Source organism: Symphodus melops, assembly GCF_947650265.1.
Source record: "Symphodus melops genome assembly, chromosome: 22".
NCBI classification, from domain to species: Eukaryota; Metazoa; Chordata; class Actinopteri; order Labriformes; family Labridae; genus Symphodus; species Symphodus melops.
In genome coordinates this window covers 14,882,736-14,904,205 of record NC_136712.1, presented here as the reverse complement: position 1 = coordinate 14,904,205, position 21,470 = coordinate 14,882,736, and the positions used below count along the sequence as shown (strand labels likewise).

General features: G+C 37.4%; 2 protein-coding genes across 3 annotated transcripts; both read left to right on the top strand.

Moving 5' to 3' along the window:
* Nucleotides 1-181: 181 nt before the first annotated feature.
* On the top strand, nt 182-2,542 carry LOC306818272 (solute carrier organic anion transporter family member 1C1-like). Its single transcript, XM_079335764.1, has 4 exons — nt 182-960; nt 1,066-1,130; nt 1,665-1,782; nt 2,189-2,542. The coding sequence occupies exons 1-4, from the start codon at nt 806-808 to the stop codon at nt 2,400-2,402; spliced, it is 552 nt and encodes a 183-aa protein (XP_079191890.1). The 5' UTR covers nt 182-805; the 3' UTR covers nt 2,403-2,542.
* A 2,529-nt stretch (nt 2,543-5,071) lies between these two features.
* slco1e1 (solute carrier organic anion transporter family, member 1E1) lies at nt 5,072-18,129 on the top strand. Of its 2 annotated transcripts, XM_079335197.1 has the most exons (17): nt 5,072-5,159; nt 5,384-5,497; nt 5,944-5,988; nt 8,304-8,447; nt 9,628-9,769; nt 9,888-10,020; nt 10,118-10,239; nt 11,303-11,449; nt 12,115-12,213; nt 13,186-13,404; nt 13,552-13,716; nt 14,479-14,674; nt 14,840-15,005; nt 15,597-15,781; nt 17,011-17,075; nt 17,264-17,381; nt 17,459-18,129. In XM_079335197.1, exons 4-17 carry the CDS (start codon nt 8,346-8,348, stop codon nt 18,021-18,023), a joined length of 2,424 nt encoding a protein of 807 aa, XP_079191323.1. In that variant the 5' UTR covers nt 5,072-5,159; nt 5,384-5,497; nt 5,944-5,988; nt 8,304-8,345; the 3' UTR covers nt 18,024-18,129. The 2 variants fall into 2 exon arrangements, with proteins under 2 accessions (XP_079191323.1, XP_079191322.1); XM_079335196.1 differs by lacking the exon at nt 5,944-5,988.
* Nucleotides 18,130-21,470: the final 3,341 nt, after the last annotated feature.

Sequence of the window (21,470 nt, the reverse complement as noted above, 5' to 3'; positions counted from 1 at the left end):
CTGGGGACCCCCATTGTCACTTCAAACATTTGACATTGCACACAGCCATGCACACTATTAGGCCTCTTCAAGCACTGACAATTATTGGGTGAGATTTGCACATGCTGAATTGAAACCATTAATCCTTCATTTTCCACCACCACCATAATCACTTACATGAAGGGTCTAACATTTTAAAAGAATTACTATTTACAGTAAACTAGCTTTAAAGATCATGTGATTCTACGGTGGATGTGTTTGGATGAACTTTGAATCTACAAGGATGACTGCATGGAGATCTGACATTTCTCTCTCTCTCTCTCTAGGTTGATTGTATATCAACAGCTTATCTTCTCCAACAGAGCTTGTCAGCATTTTTGTTTTCTCATGTATAAAGGGGCTCTGCATTCTGTCTGTCATGTGTGTCTCTGCAGAATGAATCACTATGGTACACTCTGGAGATTCAACCTTGTTAAGACGATTGGTTCTTTGTCTATATTCTCACTGAAGTATTTTCCATTACAGTCCTTGACGAAAACTGCTTTATATGCAAGGCCATACTGTCCATGCAAACGTGAGGAATATAGATCAAATAATCTTTAACATGGCTTCAACAATAACACAGCCAACGGGACTTAGGTTTCTCACTCCTTGTAGATATTCATGACTAATGTACATTGGAAATACTTGATTTCTGCTTTATTTATTTGTAAAGTCTTCCTTAAGGCTTACGACAAGAACACAAAAAGCCAAACATTGAAAACTGTTCAAACCACAAATCTCCTGTTGCTTTTAGGTGTTTCATAACTGTACCTGTGTTGGGGAGATGATGACTCCAAGCACAAATATGTCCGCAATCATGGGCCAGTGTCCAAGGAAGAGCGACTGTGAGAGCACATTTAAAATCTATATGTTGTTGTCTGTGGTTGGCTCCTTCATTTCTGCCTGTGGAGGGACGCCAGGATACATTGTACTGCTCAGGTCAGAGACAGCAAGGCTTTCACAACTACTTTTGATTCTCTACCACTATTTTCACTAATCTTATTCTAACCTGTGAGTTTTAATTGTGACATGCTCTTACTGCAGGTCCATTCAGCCAGACCTAAAATCTCTGGCCCTGGGAATGCAGACACTGATCGTAAGAACTCTGGGTGAGTACCAAAATAAACATATGTTGCCCGTAGATCTATCCATTATCCATGCTGCTTTTCCAGTTTGGTGTTCAAATGGGGCTAGAGATGATTGCAGCTGTTATTGGGCAAGAGGCGGCTATACACTGGACTGATCACAAGTCAATCACAGAGCTGACATATAGAGACAGACATACAGCCACACTCACACCTACTGGTACTTTTGAGTCCCCACTTGACCTAATGAGCATGTTTTTGGACTGTGGGAGCAAGCTGCAGTACCCGCACATGCATAGGGAGAACATGCAAACTCCATTCAAAGAGGCACTGACCAATGGGGAGGCAAGAGTGCTAACCACTACACCACCTTGCAGCCCCATATAGGTGGTTAAGGTTACAATATTGCAAACTGGGAAATATGTATTTAGAAGACGTTGGTTAGCATTTTCTGTTTTGTAATTATACATCCAAATGATACCATGTTACTACTAAGAGCAATGATTGGTGAAAGTGCATATAAAATATATGATGTATGATGTCTTTGTGACTTTTCAGGTGGGATACCTCCGCCGATATACTTCGGGGCACTGATTGACCGAACCTGTTTGAAGTGGGGTACCAAACAGTGTGGAGGCCGTGGAGCGTGTAGACTCTATGATGCTAATGCTTTTAGGTACAAACACACTCTTTGTAAATCTGTAATAAAATGAAAGTAACTTTTTGTCTTCCAACCTAAATATTTTAAGAAATGTATTTACTCAGTTTGCACTTGTTAAGGATATGAAAGTGTAGTGAATCTATCCGCACCTTTACCCTGCAAGTTACAAGCTAACTGGACTTTTTTTCGACATTAATTTTGATGCCACACTCGAAAAATGTGGTATGACTTTATTAGTAAGAAGAACGCTTTCTCCCTGAATGGATCCATCAAGGGGAACTTCATTAATGTGTCAAATGTTCGCTTGACAAACTAGATATTAATTGTTGAAAACACAGATTGTGGTTTCTTTAGTCAAACAATTATAGTAAGTGAAAATCCAACCTTGATTTTAATCTTATGAAATGTTCTTTACTTACAGGATTACTTTCATGGGGTTGGTTACTGGACTCTACTTCCTGTCCAATACACTATGGGGATTCCTCTACGTGAAACTTGTCAAGAGACATAAGAAGTTAGCACTGAGAAATCAAGCCAAAGAAAATGGACATGAAGGTAACAACACTGGAAATGGGCGCGCCAGCGTCAATCTTTCCATAACCAAAGAAGAAATGGACAAAGAGAGCACCATTTAAGGTGTATGTGGAAGGTGACAACTGTTGCATTTTTCAAACTTCAAAGATATTTCACTGCCCAAGTACGCTGCTGCATCCATGCTGGACCAAATAGGTGATGGTACAGTGTCAGTGCTCTTTATTCTACAAGCATTTGACTATACCTGAATTTTATTCATTTGTTGCAAAACTGTGCGTTCTCTTCAAAGGTCAAAGAAGCTCAGTTTGAACATGAACACGAATGGAATGAGATACAATGATATGCTATCCATAACTTAGCTAAACAATTGAATAAACTTAGAGGTCTTTTTAGATTTTTTTATATTACAGTCAAGAAGGCATATGCATTGCTGCTGTGTGGACGTGGCTTCTGGGCAAAAAACTTATTTTTGGATGGTGTTCAGAAACATTTCATTAATTTAAGCAAGCTGTGAAATGGATCAAATAACAGGGGAAAGTAGCGTTTACTTGAATAGCATTAGGTCAGGTTTGAAAAACAATTCTCATCTTACAACTTTGTATTCAAAGTGATTTATGTGCAGTTTCAAGCATGTATACAGTATATAAAATATATCTTTGTACAGTGTATAGTTTTAATAGTTACCAAAGTCTTTTGACCAAAGATGCAGTAGTAACACTGAGTATCATGAGGTGTAGTAATTGAAAATTGAAATTCCAGTAATTGAAAATATGTTTTACTTATTTTTTTTTTCAGAATAATGAGACTGACCATATTTTAAGTAGATTGAGCAGAGTAAAAAGCCAGTGTACAAATGAAAATTTCCTAAAGGATAAACAACCTAAAAAACAAAAGATAATATTTATGCAGCAAAATCTAGAGATTTATTTTTAGGACATTGTAAATCACTTTAGAAAAATGGACTGCAACGAAATGTAAGCCTGTATTTATGAATTCCTGTTCCTTGTCTTTAAAATCAAGATGCAAAAGATGGCATTGTTTTCCAAAAATGTGAATTCAATAGAAAAAGCACATCAAGGTGGGTCAAGGCAATTAACATTGGAAAGTGGGACACATTTTAATGCCCCTCATCTTTCAGCACCTGAATTTAACCGTAAGTAAGCCAGGTAACCTTTATTTTTAATGTTAACAAGATGCCACAACAGCACTTGATGTGTCAAGGTACACACTGCTCGTTGCATCTCACCATTTTGCACAAACTAGATCATAACAGTCAGGTCATTGACTTTAACGTAGTCCTCAAACTTTCCTGTGTTGGTGTTTCAAAGTTCACTATAGTTTGCAAAGTGAATCAAATGTTTTAAGGGTTAGGGAATTTCACTCAGCTTGATCTTTTTTTTTCTATAATTACTGTTATTAGTGACAATATAGTTTTAGTTAAAACAAATGATATGTTTTTACTGTGGCCATATATGTTTTTATAATTTCTGCCAATCTTTTTTGTATACTTTTTTATGTTCTCTGAAACATATCCAAAAACATTAAAGACACATGTTCACAATGCTTTTAATCTGTGTATTTCTTTAGTTTTCTTTCCTTTTTTGTAAATAAAAAACTCTCCTTACAACAAAAGGAGCCGCTAAAAAACACTGCACACTCCACAGCTTAATGTTAAACTAAAAACATTAACATAACCACAATAATCCTGCTAATGTGTAATTAGGACAGGGTAATGGACTTTCTATCTGACAGCCTGATTAAAATGTCAAGTGATGGCACCAGATACTGTCAGGGCGATTCGGCATTTCGATAATCCTTGTCTACAAAATAATATACATTGTAATACTTATTCACAACACATAAGCATTAGAGTCAGTGTAATCTGTCTTCATTGGATAGCCTCCAACACAACTCGTCATTTCCAACAGCCAGCGTAATCACAACTTTATCCAACCAGTCAGTGTAGGTAGAAGGTGACCTGTGACAAAACAAAGTCTATCGCACTTTGACTTCTTTGTGTTTTTACAACGTCCCTGACCTTAAACCCTTTTTTATATGTAAGTTTGTTTTGCCCCCCCCCCCACCACCACACACACACACACACACACACACACACACCCTGACGTAGAAACATTGCATTCTGTTTTCTGTTATTGGTTAAGTACAGTAACCGAAAACACGTCATATACTTTTACCAAATATGATACTGTAGTACCAGGTATACATTTCATTACATCGAAAGGGTTAACACTTGCTTCATTGTTGCTGTGCAGGAATGTGAAGGTTCTTAATCTTAATCCTTCTGATTTTGTGAGGGGGCAAAGCTGTTTGTGTGACCTGCTGCCTGGATGCCTGAAACCCCCCCCCCCCACAAGCCCATGAACCAATACAGCAATCCCTCACTGGTGTTGACACCAAACACATTGTTAATACTAATAAGTCATAATGTGTTATTTCTAAAGTCGTCATAAAAGCAGGACAACAAATCTGAGGAGTCAGCGGCTGACTCCAGGTTTAAATGTCCTGCAGTTCACACAATTAAGACCACCTATTTAACTTTTAATGTCAGAAACTTCACTTTAAAAAAAAATGATCAAAAATGTTATCTGTGAGAAGGAAAAATATCCATAGGGCCTTGTTTGGATTTACTAATCTGTCTCCCCCCTGCTCTCTTGTTGCTGCCCCCCTCCTGGCTGGCTGGCATGTGTGTGGAATAAAAATGTAAGAAGCCTTTGTCCAGCTAGTTCCAAGTAAGAGCTCTGCACTCACAAGGGAGAATAGCAGCTTCAGAGAGCAGATTTTCCTCCTCTATGGAGCAGAGTAGGAGAGAGGAGACCTATTTCCTGGATATGAACAAGGTTTCTTGTCAAATTTCCTCAGAAATTATTATTTTTTCTTTCTGAATTACTGATTTACAATTCCAGGAATTCCTTTGATAAGAGCTCGTTAGTCAAACTTGTGGGAGTATTGGCAAGGCTAACCTGAAAAGGATGCTTGAAGTTGAGAGGTAAAGACATAATAACTGTCAGACGTATAACTCTGTCAGTTTCGCCCAACCCCCCCCCCCCCTAAAGTTTTACAGAGTACGAATATCATGGGAAACAGTTATCCTCTCTGACATGGATTCAACCTGCAGCTCCTGATGAGTACTGAGCTGAGAGGATCTTTGGACGAAGACGCTGGTGGTGTTACCCAGGTATCATTATCGTTTCTCTGTTTGCGATTACTTTTAAAGTTGAGACATTTAGGTCTGAACAGGATGACTTTTTTACTTAAAGAAAAAATCTACATCAAGATTAAGAAACTCCAAATCAGTTAAGTCTCAATGTGTTTCTAGCATTCATTCAAATTGTTTATTTCTTTATAATAAAGCTATGTCAAAGTGTTTAGAATGTTTAGCACTTACATCGCCATATGGTTATATATTTGTTTTTTTATTTGTTTAATTGACATGGACATACAGTAACATTGGTGCTGTTACTTTAACTATGCACAAGTCCCAGATATCTGCTTACAATAGCAAGCAAGCATTTATATATTAAGAAGCAGAAGATTATTTTTACTATGAGTGGTGAAAAGCAGCTTAAAGTGTGATATTTATGCAAAGATGATTTTTACTGAATGTTTTAACTTTTTTTGGAGCTGTATGTATTCACTTTTAACAGATGAGCTTTGGAGTCATTATAGGTAAGTTTTGTTGTCCTGGCCGCAGACTTTTCCACTTCGTGCTAATCAACTCATCATACACACAATTAACTTGACTGCGTACAAAGAGTCCTTACTGCTTTGCACCTAGTTTGAACCTAGCCTTGCTTCATTTTATCTCACAAACTGGAATATATATAATTAAAGCATTCAACATTCAACTTTGAATCTCTAAAACTATGGTATGATTTGTTTATAAAAAGGTTCTCTATTTATTTATTTAACCTTTATTTCACCAGGTTGGTCCCATTGAGATTAAAAACCTCTTTTCCAAGGGAGACCTGGCCAAGACAGGCAGCAGCAAAAGAAACCCACAAAGTTACAGACAGAGACACAACGAGATACAAAAGTACAGTTCACAAAAGCATAGCATGATGGATTAAAATAGTGCCATCTAAGAATCAAAAAGTTTTCAGGTGCCAAACAGTGCCAAAGAACTAGCCTACCAGTTTTTGTGATGACAAAAAGTGAGTTATTCTGTTTTCTTTCTGACAAGTCTTTTGGTTAAACTGCTGAAGGTTTAGGTTGAATTGTTGTATGGGAGTTCCACCACTGGTTTGTGTAAAGAGAACAATGTAGTATGGTGAACTGGTGAGCTCCCCTTTGGATGAAAAGAGATGGAAGATGGATAGAAAAGCAGGAAGTGGTACCATGCTCATAAGTTTCTATGCATGCACGTAATGCCTCGGACATTAAATTAACTCACAATAAGAAACTGTCCTTGTTTTTAGAGTACAAATGGGATTTAAAAGTGGCCTCAAACAATCAGAATAAAAGACGACTTGCTAAACTGGTTGGTGAATCGAACTAGCTCAATAATTTATCTAATGGGGAAACAGAGTTGTCATGATTCTAAAGAACTTTCAAAGGATAAAAACTCTATTTCATATCTAAGAAATAATTTTACGAAGTGTATGTTATAAAGGTTAAAATTGTATTGTGATGGTTAAAAGTGATCATAATATTAAAATTCACAACAGAGTCAAAAGCAGAACAATCTCCCCTCAGGACTATGGTAATTAAAACAAATGAAATCCATAAGGTTGGCTATGGCTCAAGTAGCCAGAACATCTGTGGTGTAATTCCTGAGTTTTAAAGCAAGTAACCCCAAATTGGTCCTGAAGACTGTATAAGTATGTGAACAAAGAAAAGAACCTCCAAAATCCTTGGAAGCTAATTACAAATCGTACACTTGAAACTTGCAATGGCGATTCTGGAGTCTGTTGGGGCCCAAAGCAAAAACTCACAGGGGGCCACTCCAACAAGCGTTCATCGCCATTTTTCTATATATAATCTGACATCAATGGTGACTTTTGATGACAAAATCAAGTTATTACAATATAGGATAACTTACAATGGGCAAAATCTTTTAACTGTTTGTAAAGTGCCTTAGGATAACATTTCTTAGGAATTGGCGCTACTCAAAGAAGGATTGATTGATTGATTGATTGAATAAATAACACATGAGCACTGAGCGCTGTCTGAAAAAGGTTTCCTACAGTCGTTACAAAAATGTTTACATTTATAAACCACTGCTATGCCAATAGGGGGCCTCAGGGGGCCCCTACTGGCATGGGACCCAGAGCAGTTCCCTGCCTTGTTGTAAGATAATCAGCGCCTCTGAGAACTAATAGGAAAGAATGTGACTCAGTAGTAGAGTCAGTAGTCTTTCAATCAAAAGGTTGGCGGTTAGAATGAAATGTTGAAGACACTGAACCCCATGTTTATCCCAATGGCGTATGCATGATATTGTGTAGGAATTAGATTAGTGCTGATAAGCACTCAACGTTGTCTCTGCCATTCATTTGTGAATATGGTGTGAATGGGTGAATTTGCTATGTTGTGTAACAGTGCTTTAAGTGGTCAGAAGACGAGAAAAGCGTTATACAATTACAACCCATTTCTTTTTTACCAATTGGTAAAAACTGCCCAGCCATCAGTTTATGTGTGTGCAATTGACATGAATGGCTAATTGAATCACTGCAAGTAAAATCTCATCGCAATTTACTATCATTTTTGGTTGTTGGCATTACTTTGCGCAACACAGTAAACTTAGAGCTAATAAGTAGAAATTAACATTAACATTAATCTTTTTGATCTACAATCAAACAGTTGTGTAAAAATTATACATACACAGGCTCAAAAGATAAGGAAAAAAAACATTTGCACCTGGTGATGTTAAAATATTGATATGATGCCGGTTCTCAGAGAGCCATTTGGCTAAAACACATTTTCTTTATTTCCAGTTCGAGTTCATTCATTTGTTGCCTGTTGTTGTCTGTCTGCTTTTCTTACAGTGCCCTGAGGAAAGGTAGATCACCTGACGCACTGAGAAAAAGATGGAAGAAATATCTCAGGGTGTGGACAAGATGACCAGCCAGCAGGCTCTCTGTGATCCTGACCAGAGGACCAGAAAATGCCCTGGCATCTCAACCCTCAAAGTATGAAAGCTGTTGATAAGCAATCAAATTCTGTATTCAAAATGCGCTGTTGATTTTTTATCAGCTTCAAATCTTGAGAAAAGGTTGTTCAGTTGATTGCACTGTAGGCATGACTGGATGAAACAGGATGAATGGAAAATGCCTAACATGCTATGTGTATATCTAATTTTTAGCGTTTCAGAAAAATGCGTTCCTCCAGAGTGGTTAGAATCAATCTAAGATCTAATCACATGTAGTGACGAAATATTGACTCAGTATCCCTTTGATCAAATACCTCAGTGTCAGCTTTGCCAGATTGCAGCACTGTCAGAGTGTGCCAGATTAGTGAAGCAATTTAACAGGAGTTAGAGTGTAAAAAATAAAGACCCATTACAAATGTAGTAACTATACCCAATGCGTATACCCACATTGCTGTAAGAACCATTAATATAATAAAAATAGACCCATTGGCATAACGCCAGTCCAAAATCAGGAAAGGAAATGGAGTACATGAAATCTGCATTTCATCATCTAATTGCACTCCTTTTTATGTGTTCTTATTAAGGCTCTCCAGAAAGATTTTAAGCTCAAAGAGCCCAGAAAAATACAGCAATACTGCATAATAGATGCAGAACATGGAAAGGAATGGCAATAATCCTCAATGGGGATTTGTTAAGTAATAAAGAGACTCCAGGGTGCCCACACACAGAGTTAAACCAAAGATTGTGGAGGCTGCAGGAGGAGGTGCAAACAGTTGCAAAGCAGAGAAAAGTAACATGCAGGGTACATGATTAGGTGAAATATAAAGCCACAGTTATTTTTTAAATTGACATTTAATAGACTGGGGTGTCACTCTACCCTGTGAAATAGTTTAATTAAATGTTTGTTTAGATAATTGTATATTTAGGGGCTGTGATTGAGGTTTGAAGATGAACACATTATAAATGGGAAGACAGTTACAAATCAACAAAGATCCCTCATGTCAACAGCTAACAGAAACCAAAACTCAGCCAAAATAACAAGTAATTGACAAAAATCGTATGGTGGCCCAGATTATATATCCATGAGATTCATTTGAGTCAGATTTGAAGTTTGCCTGGTTTATTTATATCAAAGAAAATCCAACAATAAATGTAGAAAATCTCCTATGAAACTTTCCTTAAGTTGTGATGACGAAAGTATTTCCCCTTGTCTGTTCTAGTTGTTTATTGTGGCGCTGTCCTTCGCCTGTTTCTCCAAGGCTCTAACGGGAACCTACATGAAGAGCTCCATCACTCAGATTGAGAGACGGTTTGACCTCTCCAGCACACATGTTGGACTCATAGATGGCAGTTTTGAGATGGGTACCATCTCTTTGTCATTGTCTGTGCCCCCTATTACTTTTTTTAATTGAAATGTTAGTGATGATGCTCTAAAAGTAGAACATTTATGTTCTTTTTGTCAATCTTTTCTTTCTGTTAGGTAACTTATTGTTTTTAGCTATCGTCAGTCATTTCGGGGCCAAGCTACATCGACCCAGACTCATTGCTATGGGCTGCCTTCTCATGGCTGTTGGAGCCTTTCTCACTGGCCTAACACACTTCTTCATGGGACGGTAAATGTCAAAAATATCTGTTTTTAGACGTCACATGTCTTTAAAAAAAACAAATCATCTTCTTCTGTTTTTTATTGTGGAATTTCGGTTATGGCAGCTACAAGTACGACACAGTCATTCAAGTTTACAAGAATAACAGTGTGAACATTGCTGCATGTGTGGATCCCCTGGAAAAAGATGATGAAATTCAGATCGGACAAGCTGTGGAAGACAACAAAGGTCAGTCAAAAAATTTTACCAAAACTATTCGTATAGACTTTAATTTTCTTGTTTTTGTTACAGCAAAATTTATCTATCTCAAGTCTTTCTATCAAGTCTTTGGTAATTTAACATTAGATTACATATACACTGTTTATTATAGTAAAGCCATTAACAAGTTCTTTTGAGTATCCCTGGAATGCACTGATCCTAGTCTGACCTTTAAAGCCACTCACCCCCTGTGCTGTGAACATACTGCTCAACATCTGTGAAGCAACAGACATGATCTGAAAAGCCAGAAATAGAAAAGTAAGAGAAAAGAAACAACATAAAGTTGGGCAATCCATTATTTTTTGCATCACCTTAAAAGCAGATATCTTCTATTTATAGTTTCACATTCAGCAGCAACCCAGATCTTCAGTTTTCTTTGAGCAGCAGCTCCCATTCCAATCAGTTGTATTTCTTTGAGGTGGACTTTGGTTGAAATGTTACCTCATGTCTTTATTGTTGAGCCATAATTAATTCTACTTCTCACAAAGACATGTCGTCCACCCACAGAATACAATGCACTGATCCTGTTCAGCTCCTCAGCAACGGAATATTAAGAAAAAAACACAACATAATATAACAAAAATCACATACAATGCAGTGGTATATAGACTGATCTCAGCTTTATATTAAAGTGACCATGAATGATCATTATCTTGTATTCATACAGCCAGTTTTGTAAATGAGGTAGCATACTTAATTATCTTGCTTTTTCAGTGTGTGAATACAAGAAAGGGCCCAAAAATGTTTTGAAAGGTTTTTTTCTTTTTTATTCAACTTGAATAAACATGTTCTAAAATCCTCTCTGAAATCTAAATTATATATTTATATTTATATAAAACTGTGAAGAATAAAGCCAAGACAGACAAAAAGAAGAAATGCCCAAAAAAGAACCCTACACACACATACATACGAGCATACAACCAGACACTCATAAACACTCGGCAGAGTTTGTTATAATGTTCAAGTCATTCATGTTATTTTTTTTAAACAAAAAAAAATTGATGTACTCCTTTTTGTGTGTGTCTTAATGTAGTCTGTGTGAGGGAAACCGGTTCTAACATGTGGATCTATGTGTTCCTCGGGAATGCCTTGCGGGGAATCGGAGATACCCCGATCACACCTCTGGGCATCTCCTTCATCGATGACTTTGCTAGAGCAGAAAACTCACCATTTTATATAGGTAAAATATGAATGTTTATTTGGCTTCAAGTGTAATGTATATGTTCCAAATGTCTAAACTCGTATTTCAAAGTACATGGATAAGAGGAACTTTTGGTTAATTTGATATTGGCGCCCCCTGTGGACAAAAGCATCTTTGCTGATGCTGTCCTATAACATGTGTCCAGAATGTTTTTTTAAGATCTCATGCCACGTTTCTTTAACATTCAAATATACAAGTCATTGAACATCTTTAATGTGGAAGATGTACAAAAAGTCTTCTTCTGAAGAGTGTTAATAAATATATAAATATTTATATAAATATATATAAAATATCTGTAAACTACTGGTACCCTGCAACAGCAATTATAGGAATTGTTGATTATAATGAATCTTATCCTTGATGGTAAAATTTCCTGAAGAGGCATTACTAGTTCCAATGTGTTGCATGACCAACTATGAAGTCATCATTGGAGCTTTTAAATTCTTAAGACTGGTATCATAATAATATAAGTAAAACATAGCTTTATTAATACGGCACCTTTAAAAACGCAGGTTTAAAAAGTGCTGTGAAATAAACAAAAGCATACATTAGAATAAAGCCGTTGCCAGAAATTAGAACTTCTAATATACCCCAACTCCTCAAAATCACGTCATAAAGATGTGTCATTATTTTGTGTTTCGCAGCTTGTCTCCAGGCAATCACTCTCTTGGGCCCCATGTTTGGTTTCCTCCTGGGCTCGTACTGTGCCAAACTATATGTCGACATTGGATACGTGGATATAGGTATGTGTGATTGATGGGTTTTGCACATATGGAGAATAAGGAATGCAAAGCTCTCGTTATATATTCTAACGGCTATATCTACAGCTGAGCTCCCCTTGACATTTGAGCTGACTAAATGAGCTTGTTAAAAAAAAAAAACACTTGATCCTTTGATGGACATAGGGGTTGGTTGCTATTGTCATGTCAAGAGCTTATTTGAATCAAAAGCTTGACAGGTGGGCCACTAGATATCAACTCTTGAAAATAGATAAGGTGTTGTATTTAATGTATTGTCTTTTGAGGTGTAAGAAAAAGTTTTCTCAAAAAAATTGCAGTATGATTGTCAACACTGAAAGGACCTCAGTATCACTTTCTGCTGTGGAGCTCCATCTATTGGTCACTAAAAACACTGATGAGCTTTAACGTGTGGAGTACGGGATTTCCGTTTCTACCACCTTGTTATAGTTCCACTCAATGCAACATTTGTTCTTATTGTACAGCTCTTAAAACAGAAATTACAAGTCTACCTCTTTGGCTTCCTCTTTTTCAAGGAAATCAGCTTAATGATTATTATTAGGGGTTATAAATGTTAGTTTGAGTGAAGCTAGAGACTAAAAAGTGATGGACTTCAGGATAGTGATATTTTTTCCCCACCCTAGACGGATTTAACTTAATCAATTCAGATACAACACATGCCACCAACCATATTGTTGCATCATGTGTGTTTTAGAGTAATGTGCTCCCCTTAAACCCATATTTTATCAATATATGAAATTCTGTTTATTGATGGATAGCCCCTTGAGATCTTGTTTTCTTCCTACCTTCTTATGGATAAGGATGCATTTGTATGTCTGTGTAGGGTAATGAATGCTGCTCAAATGTAAAAACAAATTTGTCTTTGCACATGTGCAGTAGCAATCTGAAATAACGTATTAAAGAAAAAAAATCAACATTTGCTTCATATTAACTAAAAATCTCTCTCCTGTTGTCCAGAAAGTGTGACCATAACACCAAAAGATGCCCGATGGGTGGGTGCCTGGTGGATGGGCTTCATGGTGTCTTCTGCCCTCCTGCTAATCTCGAGCGTTCCCTTCTGGTTCCTGCCCCGCTCAATAAAGAAAGAGGGAGAAGACAGCAAGTGTGAGGTCCTAGATAGACCAGAGGAAGCCCTCAACAACAGTCACCACCTCATGCTGACTGACATTGCAAAAGGTTGATATAATCCTCTTTATTCACATTTGAGAAAGTGATCAGACTTTATTCAAATTCAGATTGAATGAATCCTTTTGTAATGTATTAACTATTTAATTTTTGGCCAGCTTTAAAGCCATTGTATTTTTGCTGTATGTCCTTCCTCAGGGTTTTTTCCCTCACTGAAGCGGCTGTTGGGAACTCCAGCATACTTCTTGCTTATTTGTGGGAGTGTCCTGAAATTCAACTCCTTCATTGGCCTGTTCACTTTCAAAGCCAAATACATGGAACAACAGTTTGGACAGTCTGCATCCAGGGCCAATTTCCTCATAGGTAAAACATCAATATAATTAATATAGAAAATGTTTTTGTTTGTTTGTTTGTTTTTGAACGCCTGTTTTTTACATCAACATCCAAACTATTCCCAATATTAAAGTTTGCTATATTATGAGCTATGTTATCATGAACGCAGCAAATGGACAGTTAACAGACGTATCTCTTCAGGTGGCTAAACAGAATGTCAGAGCCGAGCAGGATATACATCTATATTGAAATCTCTGCAGAAATCAAATAAGTTTAAGTGTAATTTTCGTCTTATATCTCAAAAGTTGTTTTTATTAAGATGAGTCTTAAAAAGTATGATATTAAATTACTTTTATTATGTATTATATATGATACAACCAAGTGAAAGGAGATAATATGCAATAAGAGATGCAAAAACAAGTCAAATCATTTTTGGGACATACCTTTAAAGAGTGAACACTCTGATTCCGTACATCACATAATCCCAAAGCTTTATGTCTGAAAATACATACATAAATGTGTTCACATTCTATACAATAGAGGTCAGAATTTTAAAAAGTCATGGGGTACCGGCGGCATGATTGTTGACCCAGGTTTGAATGTCTGTCTTTCCACAATAATGGTCACGATCCACTTTCCGGTCTCGAGATAGGATCAGTCTGAAGTGAGACTTAGGTCATATGGTACTGTTACATCTGTCCAGCACTTCTGTTTAAAGTGGCTTAGACAAACAAAACAACCTTCGGAGTGTGGAATGAGAGAAAAAGTCCAGCATTTTGGTTTTTCCTCTAGGTGTGTTGAACCTGCCAGCCGTAGCATTGGGGATCTTCCTTGGAGGGTTGTTGATGAAGAGGTATAAATTGAGTTTGGTCTCAGGAGCTCAGCTCTCTTTTGTCACATCCTTCATGGCTTACCTCCTCCTGCTGCTGCAGTTTGGCACCAAGTGTGATAACATTCCCGTGGCTGGGCTCACCATCTCCTACAACGGGTCAGTGCTGTGACATGACAGATTGATGCTTCTGCAGCTCCAACATACAAAAATGATTCCCCGATGGAACTCTATTTACAGATTTTAAGAAACATTTAATTCTGATTTTAGAAACACAACCTGCAGCTTAGTGTATATAAATCATGAACCTTCTTTGCCCTGCAGGACACCGAGTGTATCATACAATAAGGATATGCTCTACTCAGAGTGCAACCAAAACTGCTCATGCTCTGGGGAGGAGTGGGACCCAGTGTGCTCAGACAGCGGCATCACCTATATCTCTCCATGTTTGGCTGGCTGCTTGAGCTCCAGTGGATACGGCAAGAACACAGTATGCTTTTCACTGTGATTGCACCAACATACAACTTTCACATTAAATAATTTTTTCAACCAGAGAAAGTTATTTGATTCTCATTAACTCATTAGACATGTTAATCTTGCAGCCCTCAACTCCTATTCCTAGAAATCCCTCCACAGTAGCCATACCAGGAGAGGGTGTTTTGATAAACCCTGAACATTGTAGGGAAGGAAAAAATGTAATCATGTCAACTGCAATAAAAAAAATGTTTCTTATGTCTTTACTTTCTCTTGTAGTTTAACTTCCATCCACCAACTCTGGAATTTCCTGTTCACCTGCACGAATTAAAGCAAGAATTAAATCGCAAATTTCAATGAGTTTTAAGTTTCAACATATCAGAATAATAAACTATTAGACTATTAGAGTTGATCTGGACTAATTGACTCCATACATCTGTGCTCGTTATCTCTTTTCTATTTTAATCAATAAATCATCATAAGTAGCTCTCTTACAACAGATTAACAACTCAGATTAAAGCATTTTTCCAAGTTATTGTTAGATGGTGATTCTTGTGATTTCCAGTATGACCTCCTAACTACATTGTAGTTATTCTCTTTCTACTAGGTCTTTCACAACTGCAGTTGTGTGTCCACCTCCTACCCAGCAGGCAGCAGTACATCTGTGAGACTGGGTCAGTGTCCTCATGCCAAGGATTGCAGCCGCAGTTTCACCTCCTACATGGCTGTATCGGTTCTCAGCTCTTTTATCAACTCTCTTGGAGCCACACCTGGCTACATGGTTATCATAAGGTATGTGTACCAATCCATCGAAAGCAGGGAATGATGATAATTAGGAATGCTAATGTACTTCATTGCCCTTTTGTCAGTCTTGAGATGAGAAAGTAATGCATATGAAGCTACAGTGCAGCTTAAGTGCTGCTTTCGACACCATCTCTCCTATCATCCTCCTCAACCGACTCGCCTCAATTGGATTCACTGGCACCTCTCTCATCTGGTTTAAGTCATATCTCTCTGGTCGCACTCAGTTCGTTCAACTCAAACATTTCAGATCACAGCTCTTCCCAGTCACTACCGGTGTTCCTCAGGGCTCTGTCTTGGGTCCCCTTCTTTTCACCATCTACCTCCTACCCCTTGGTCACATTTTCAGAAAATTTGGTATTCACTTTCACTGCTACACAGATGACACCCAGCTCTACCTCTCGTCCAAGCCCAACTCCGCCCTCCCACCTTCATCCCTCTCAGACTGTCTCTGTGAAGTTAAATCCTGGTTCTTTCACAATTTACCCAACTCAACAGCAACAAAACTGAAGTTCTTCTGGTAGGAACCATATCTACTCTGGCCAAGTCCGACATCTCTGCAATAACCATCGACAATACCACCATCCATCCCTCCCCCAAGTTAAGAGCCTGGGTGTCATACTCAATAACACTCTCTCCTTCGAAGCACACATCAATGACATCACTCAGTCAGAATATTTCCACCTCCGCAACATCAACCGTCTTTGTCCATCTCTCACTCCCAACAGCACCGCCATCCTTATCAATACCCTGGTAACCTCCCGCTTAGACTCCTGTAACTCTCTCCTCTCCGGTCTACCTCTCAAATTACTCCATAAAATCCAACTGGTCCAAAACTCATCTGCCCGGATCCTCACCAGAACCCCCTCCATCGACCACATCACTCCAAGTCCTTCAACAGCTTCACTGCTCTTGAGTGTACATATAATAATCTTTGTCAATAAGACCAACATCCAGTGAATCAATCAACCAATAATTAAGTAATTAGTAACCCCTCATGTCACAGTATTGTTTGAGAAAACTTCCATATTCTAGTTCTAAAATTTCTACTATATATATATACTGTATGTGTGTGTGTGTGTGTGTGTGTGTGTGTGTGTGTATATATATATATATATAATATTATTATTATATTATTATTTTTATTTTTATTTTTTTTTAATTTTATTTATTTTATTTTTTTTTATTCTTTTTGACCAAGTTGTGTTTGGCAATCTCAGATGTATTGCACCGGAGCTCAAATCCCTGGCACTGGGCATCCAGACCTTGGTTACTAGAACACTTGGTAAGTCTCATGACTTTGGTTTGCAAGTAGATCCTTTAAAAAAATCCCTATTAGGTGTTTGCCTTTTTCCCTGTTGAATGAGAAGCCTTTATTGTTTGAACAAACCGTTTGGTATTGTTTTGGTTTCTGCCTTTCAAAATAGGGTATTATAAAAAATGACAGATACAAGGGTGATACTCTGTCTGTAGGTGGAATTCCTGCCCCAGTCTATTTTGGAGCCCTGATTGATTCGACTTGCTTGAAATGGTCAATCAAGAAGTGTGGGGGAAGAGGGGTTTGTCGCATTTATGACTCTGCTATGTACAGGTAAGCTATAATCTACAAATGACATGTAACAGCACTCGACAAACCTTTGCATAATTGTCTTCTGTTTCTTTTTTCAGAGTTATCTTCTTAGGATTGATCACTTGCCTCAGTGGTTCCTCGTATTTCTTCATCATTGCCGTCATCATCCTTCTTAGACGACAGTTTCGGAAACCTGGACGAGAAACAGAAATGCAGCACACAAAAGGTCCAAAGAAAATTGAACCTCAGACCCCATCAAATCCCATTGACGATAAGCCTGGTTCTTCTAAAACTTCCAAACTGTCCATTGCTTCGAAAGTTTCCAAAAGAAGCATTACAGAAACGGTGGAGAGAGTAGAGATTCACAGAATCACACAGCTTCCCCCTGATGGCGAACTTATCTCTACCAACATCATCGAGAGTCAGAAGCTCAAATCCCTGACAGAGACCACTGTTGAGCTAACTCCTGTCCCATGTGAGAAAGCTATGATAGGGATTGATAAACTAACTTCAGAGGAGAGCGTGAAAGAGGTAAAAGACAACTTTTCCAAGGAGTCGGCTGCACAAGCGGGAAAAGAGATTGTGGACCATCAGGCAGATGAAAAGAACCAATCAGAGAAAGAAACAGCACACAGCAAAGAAACTAATGGGTCACAAAATTGAGGTGTTTACTAATGTAAATTCAGACACAGGGTTAAAAAGAGCAACTGGGCTATACATAAAAAATCACATTTTCTCAGATTGTCAATTGTAAAAAAAAAAAAAAACTTTATCCTGATGCAGGGCTTTCAGTGTTAGCATTTCTCAAGTTGTAGGCACATAGTTTAGTATTTGGGAGAAAAATGGAGAAGCACTAATTGTGCCCATTTACTCAAATTTTAAAATATCTTTATATATATATACACACCTGATTATACAGCAGAAATGCAAGGCCCAGACTGAAAAATCTGCAGAGCCAAAATAAATGTTTTTTTCTTTGGTTGTTTGTTAAATGCTTGATATTACTGTCACATTAACATTTGCAGATGTGAGCAAAATGCAGACTCAATAGTATGAAATTAATGTCAACACAACACGTCCTCATGCTGTGCTATGTAAGAGCCCGAAATAACAACGACCCAAAATGTAAAAGTAACTATGTTACTATACTCTACATTGAAGCACTAAGCTCTTTAATCCTTAAATTGTTCAGTCATTCTTTGATCACACAACAACATTGTGAGAAAAATATTTTACCTGCTCCATAATGTAGGAGCTTACCCAAAAACGTATTACATTTTGAGCTCAGCATTTTGTTACTTTATTGACTAGTTATTACATTTCAGGTTTTATTATTTATTTTTGTTCTTTTTTTTTTTTTTACGTCTTGGGTCCTTAATAAATGTTGGGCTCTTACAGGGCAAACAAATCAAAATTGATACATAGGATATATTAGGTTCCACCGTAACAAAGCTCTGCCGTCATTACGTCCTTGTACTGTACATTCATAGGGATTGCCTAAAAGCAATGATAATAATCTAATTTATAATGCTCTTTACATTTGAAGCAAATCTCATAGTGTTACAATTTGGAATAAGAGAGCAAAATCAACGACTGATATCAAATGAGGAAATCTGAGAGAAGTTGTGTTAAGGACCGCACTGAAAACAAACAAAGCAACGTTTTACTTTTAAATTTTCATTTTTACTTCCGTGTGATCTTGCAGTGGTCCTGTGATACTGTGAATACGCAGTGCTCACACTCCAGAAATGGACCCAAGGGTGCATGCTGCATTGTTTTTTGGATGCAAATGATGATGCTAATGAAAACTATCGTCAACCAAAAAAGGCTGTGATAGCAGAAGAATTTGTTTAAATAAAGGCATTTGGCTTAGAGGGGCAGACAGGAACTGAACAGTTAGAGAATTACTCTACTCTATTATTCTTTTATCCATATTTATTTTAACAATAATTGATAAGAACATTCAATGTTGCAAATATGGATATTACTCAGTCGTCTCAGTTACTCTTTCTTTGAACCTTTTCTGTCAAACACTGATTTTTTTTTTTACCGCCAATAACACAAGTTGGATCACAATTCTATGCTGCAACAAGCTTTTGGACTTGACAAATAGGAAACACACCAGAAGCATGATATGAGCTGCAAGTCTTCCGAATGTTAAAAGTACCTTATGTTCACAGACATCAGTTGTATAATTTACACATTTGTATTCATGATCAAAAGTTGTCTGATAAAACAGCATTTCCAACTATGCTCTCACTAATCTTCATATGCAAGTTAGCAAAGAACTGGTCGATCAGCTGTTAATGATGGCATACATTTTTGGGACTTCACAGGCCACAAACAGAACACACCAGTTACATGTTTGTGTGAAGGTCTCTCTCTCCGAATAATGGGCTGTTATTCATTAAAATGTCTGTTGTTTCAGTTTTTTCAGTTTTGCAAAAACATGTACCGGTCCTTTATGTTGGGAATTATGCAAGCTTGGACACACACAGGCCAGAGATCCACAACTTCAATTGGCATGAGCAAATTTCCTGCATTAAATTAAGTGAAAACTTTTGATTGTCCATGTATGCTTCCATATGATTGAGGAAAAACTAATAAAGCCATACATTGCTTGTGTTTTCAAGTTTTCAAGCTCAAAGCCCTGAATTGAGAATTAAAAACAAAGCTGCCCTTCCTTTTATAAAACAAGAATGATGTAATGACCCTAAGCTCAAAGGTGCAGAGGTTCACTTAACTTAGTGTTAACTGAGGATAAGTTGTGGTGTTCGCGTCATTCTTATATGGATGAGATCAGGAAATTTAGCTGCCACCCTTGTTCTACCTGGCTTGAGAAAATTACCAAAGAAGGACAAGATGACAGAGTGAATCAAGGGACATGTTTCCCAAGACTTAAGCTTGTAAAAATAGACTTAAAATCCTACACATATCACCCACTCTCTTCTCTTTTTCTACCTTACTCTCTTATCTCTGCTGTTACTGCCTAACTGTCCTTTCTGTCATGATTATGCATATTAACCTTTCTAACATTCTTTCAAATCAGCTAGAGTTGTTAAATATTTAATAGGTGAATTTATATTTAATAAATTATTTTTTTTTTCAACCTGGATGTGTTTTTTTGAATAAGATTATTTCATTTACTGGCAAAGCCTGTTGAGCATGTAAAAAAAAAATCAAGTTTTCCATCACCTTTATACACAGTTATATTATGTGTTGATCTGCTGGGCAATCAAAGTGTGTGTTTAAATTGTTATCCACATATAGGAACCGGAAACATTTCATATCAGTCTCTTCATCTGCTGGTTGTCTTTGGAAGCTTACAGTAAATGCAGGGAGGTGTTAGTTGGGACTTTGTGGGTTTGGGGGTGTTACATGTCCATTAGGACTGCACTAAATCTCTCTATTAGCTCAGAGCCTTAGTGAAAACCACCATCACTTACCAGCAGCCTGTGGTGGCTTCTCCTTACAGCAACTGTGGCATGATCTTTATAGACACACACTAATGTTTGTCAGGAACAAGGTCCTGGTGATCATTTAATTGAACACATTATTCTCTTGCATACTCTGATAATACCCTTTTATGAGCATACCTTCTTTCCACCATGGTAACTGCTTTAATGGAATCCATAAATCCATGAAAAGCCCATTTTTTTCTAATTCTGCAGAGAATTTCATGGCTACCTGTTGGTAAGAGTAAGGATAAGGATTGAGATAAGGATCAACTTTATTGATCCCCCAATGGGGGAAATGTGGGTGTTACAGCTGCTCAAAAACAGGGAACAGGAAATATGAACAGCGTCAATAGCATAAAAATAATAAAATAAAATAAAATAAGAACATGTTTGCATTAATTAAATAAAGGGAGTAAATTAAATGGGCACGTAAACCAACGTTTTTTTACAGCAGATAGTGTATTGATTACTTAACAATTGAAATGGGTGTGACTTAGCTCAGAAAGTTTATGTAAAGGCACCAATTAAAGCCCGTCACATTTAAATCAAGGTCGTTGATTCACTTGGTCATGAACCAGTCATTCGCATAGTGTTTCATAAGATAATGCAATGATAATAGGAGCTTTTAGGTTACAGAGAAATAAACACTATC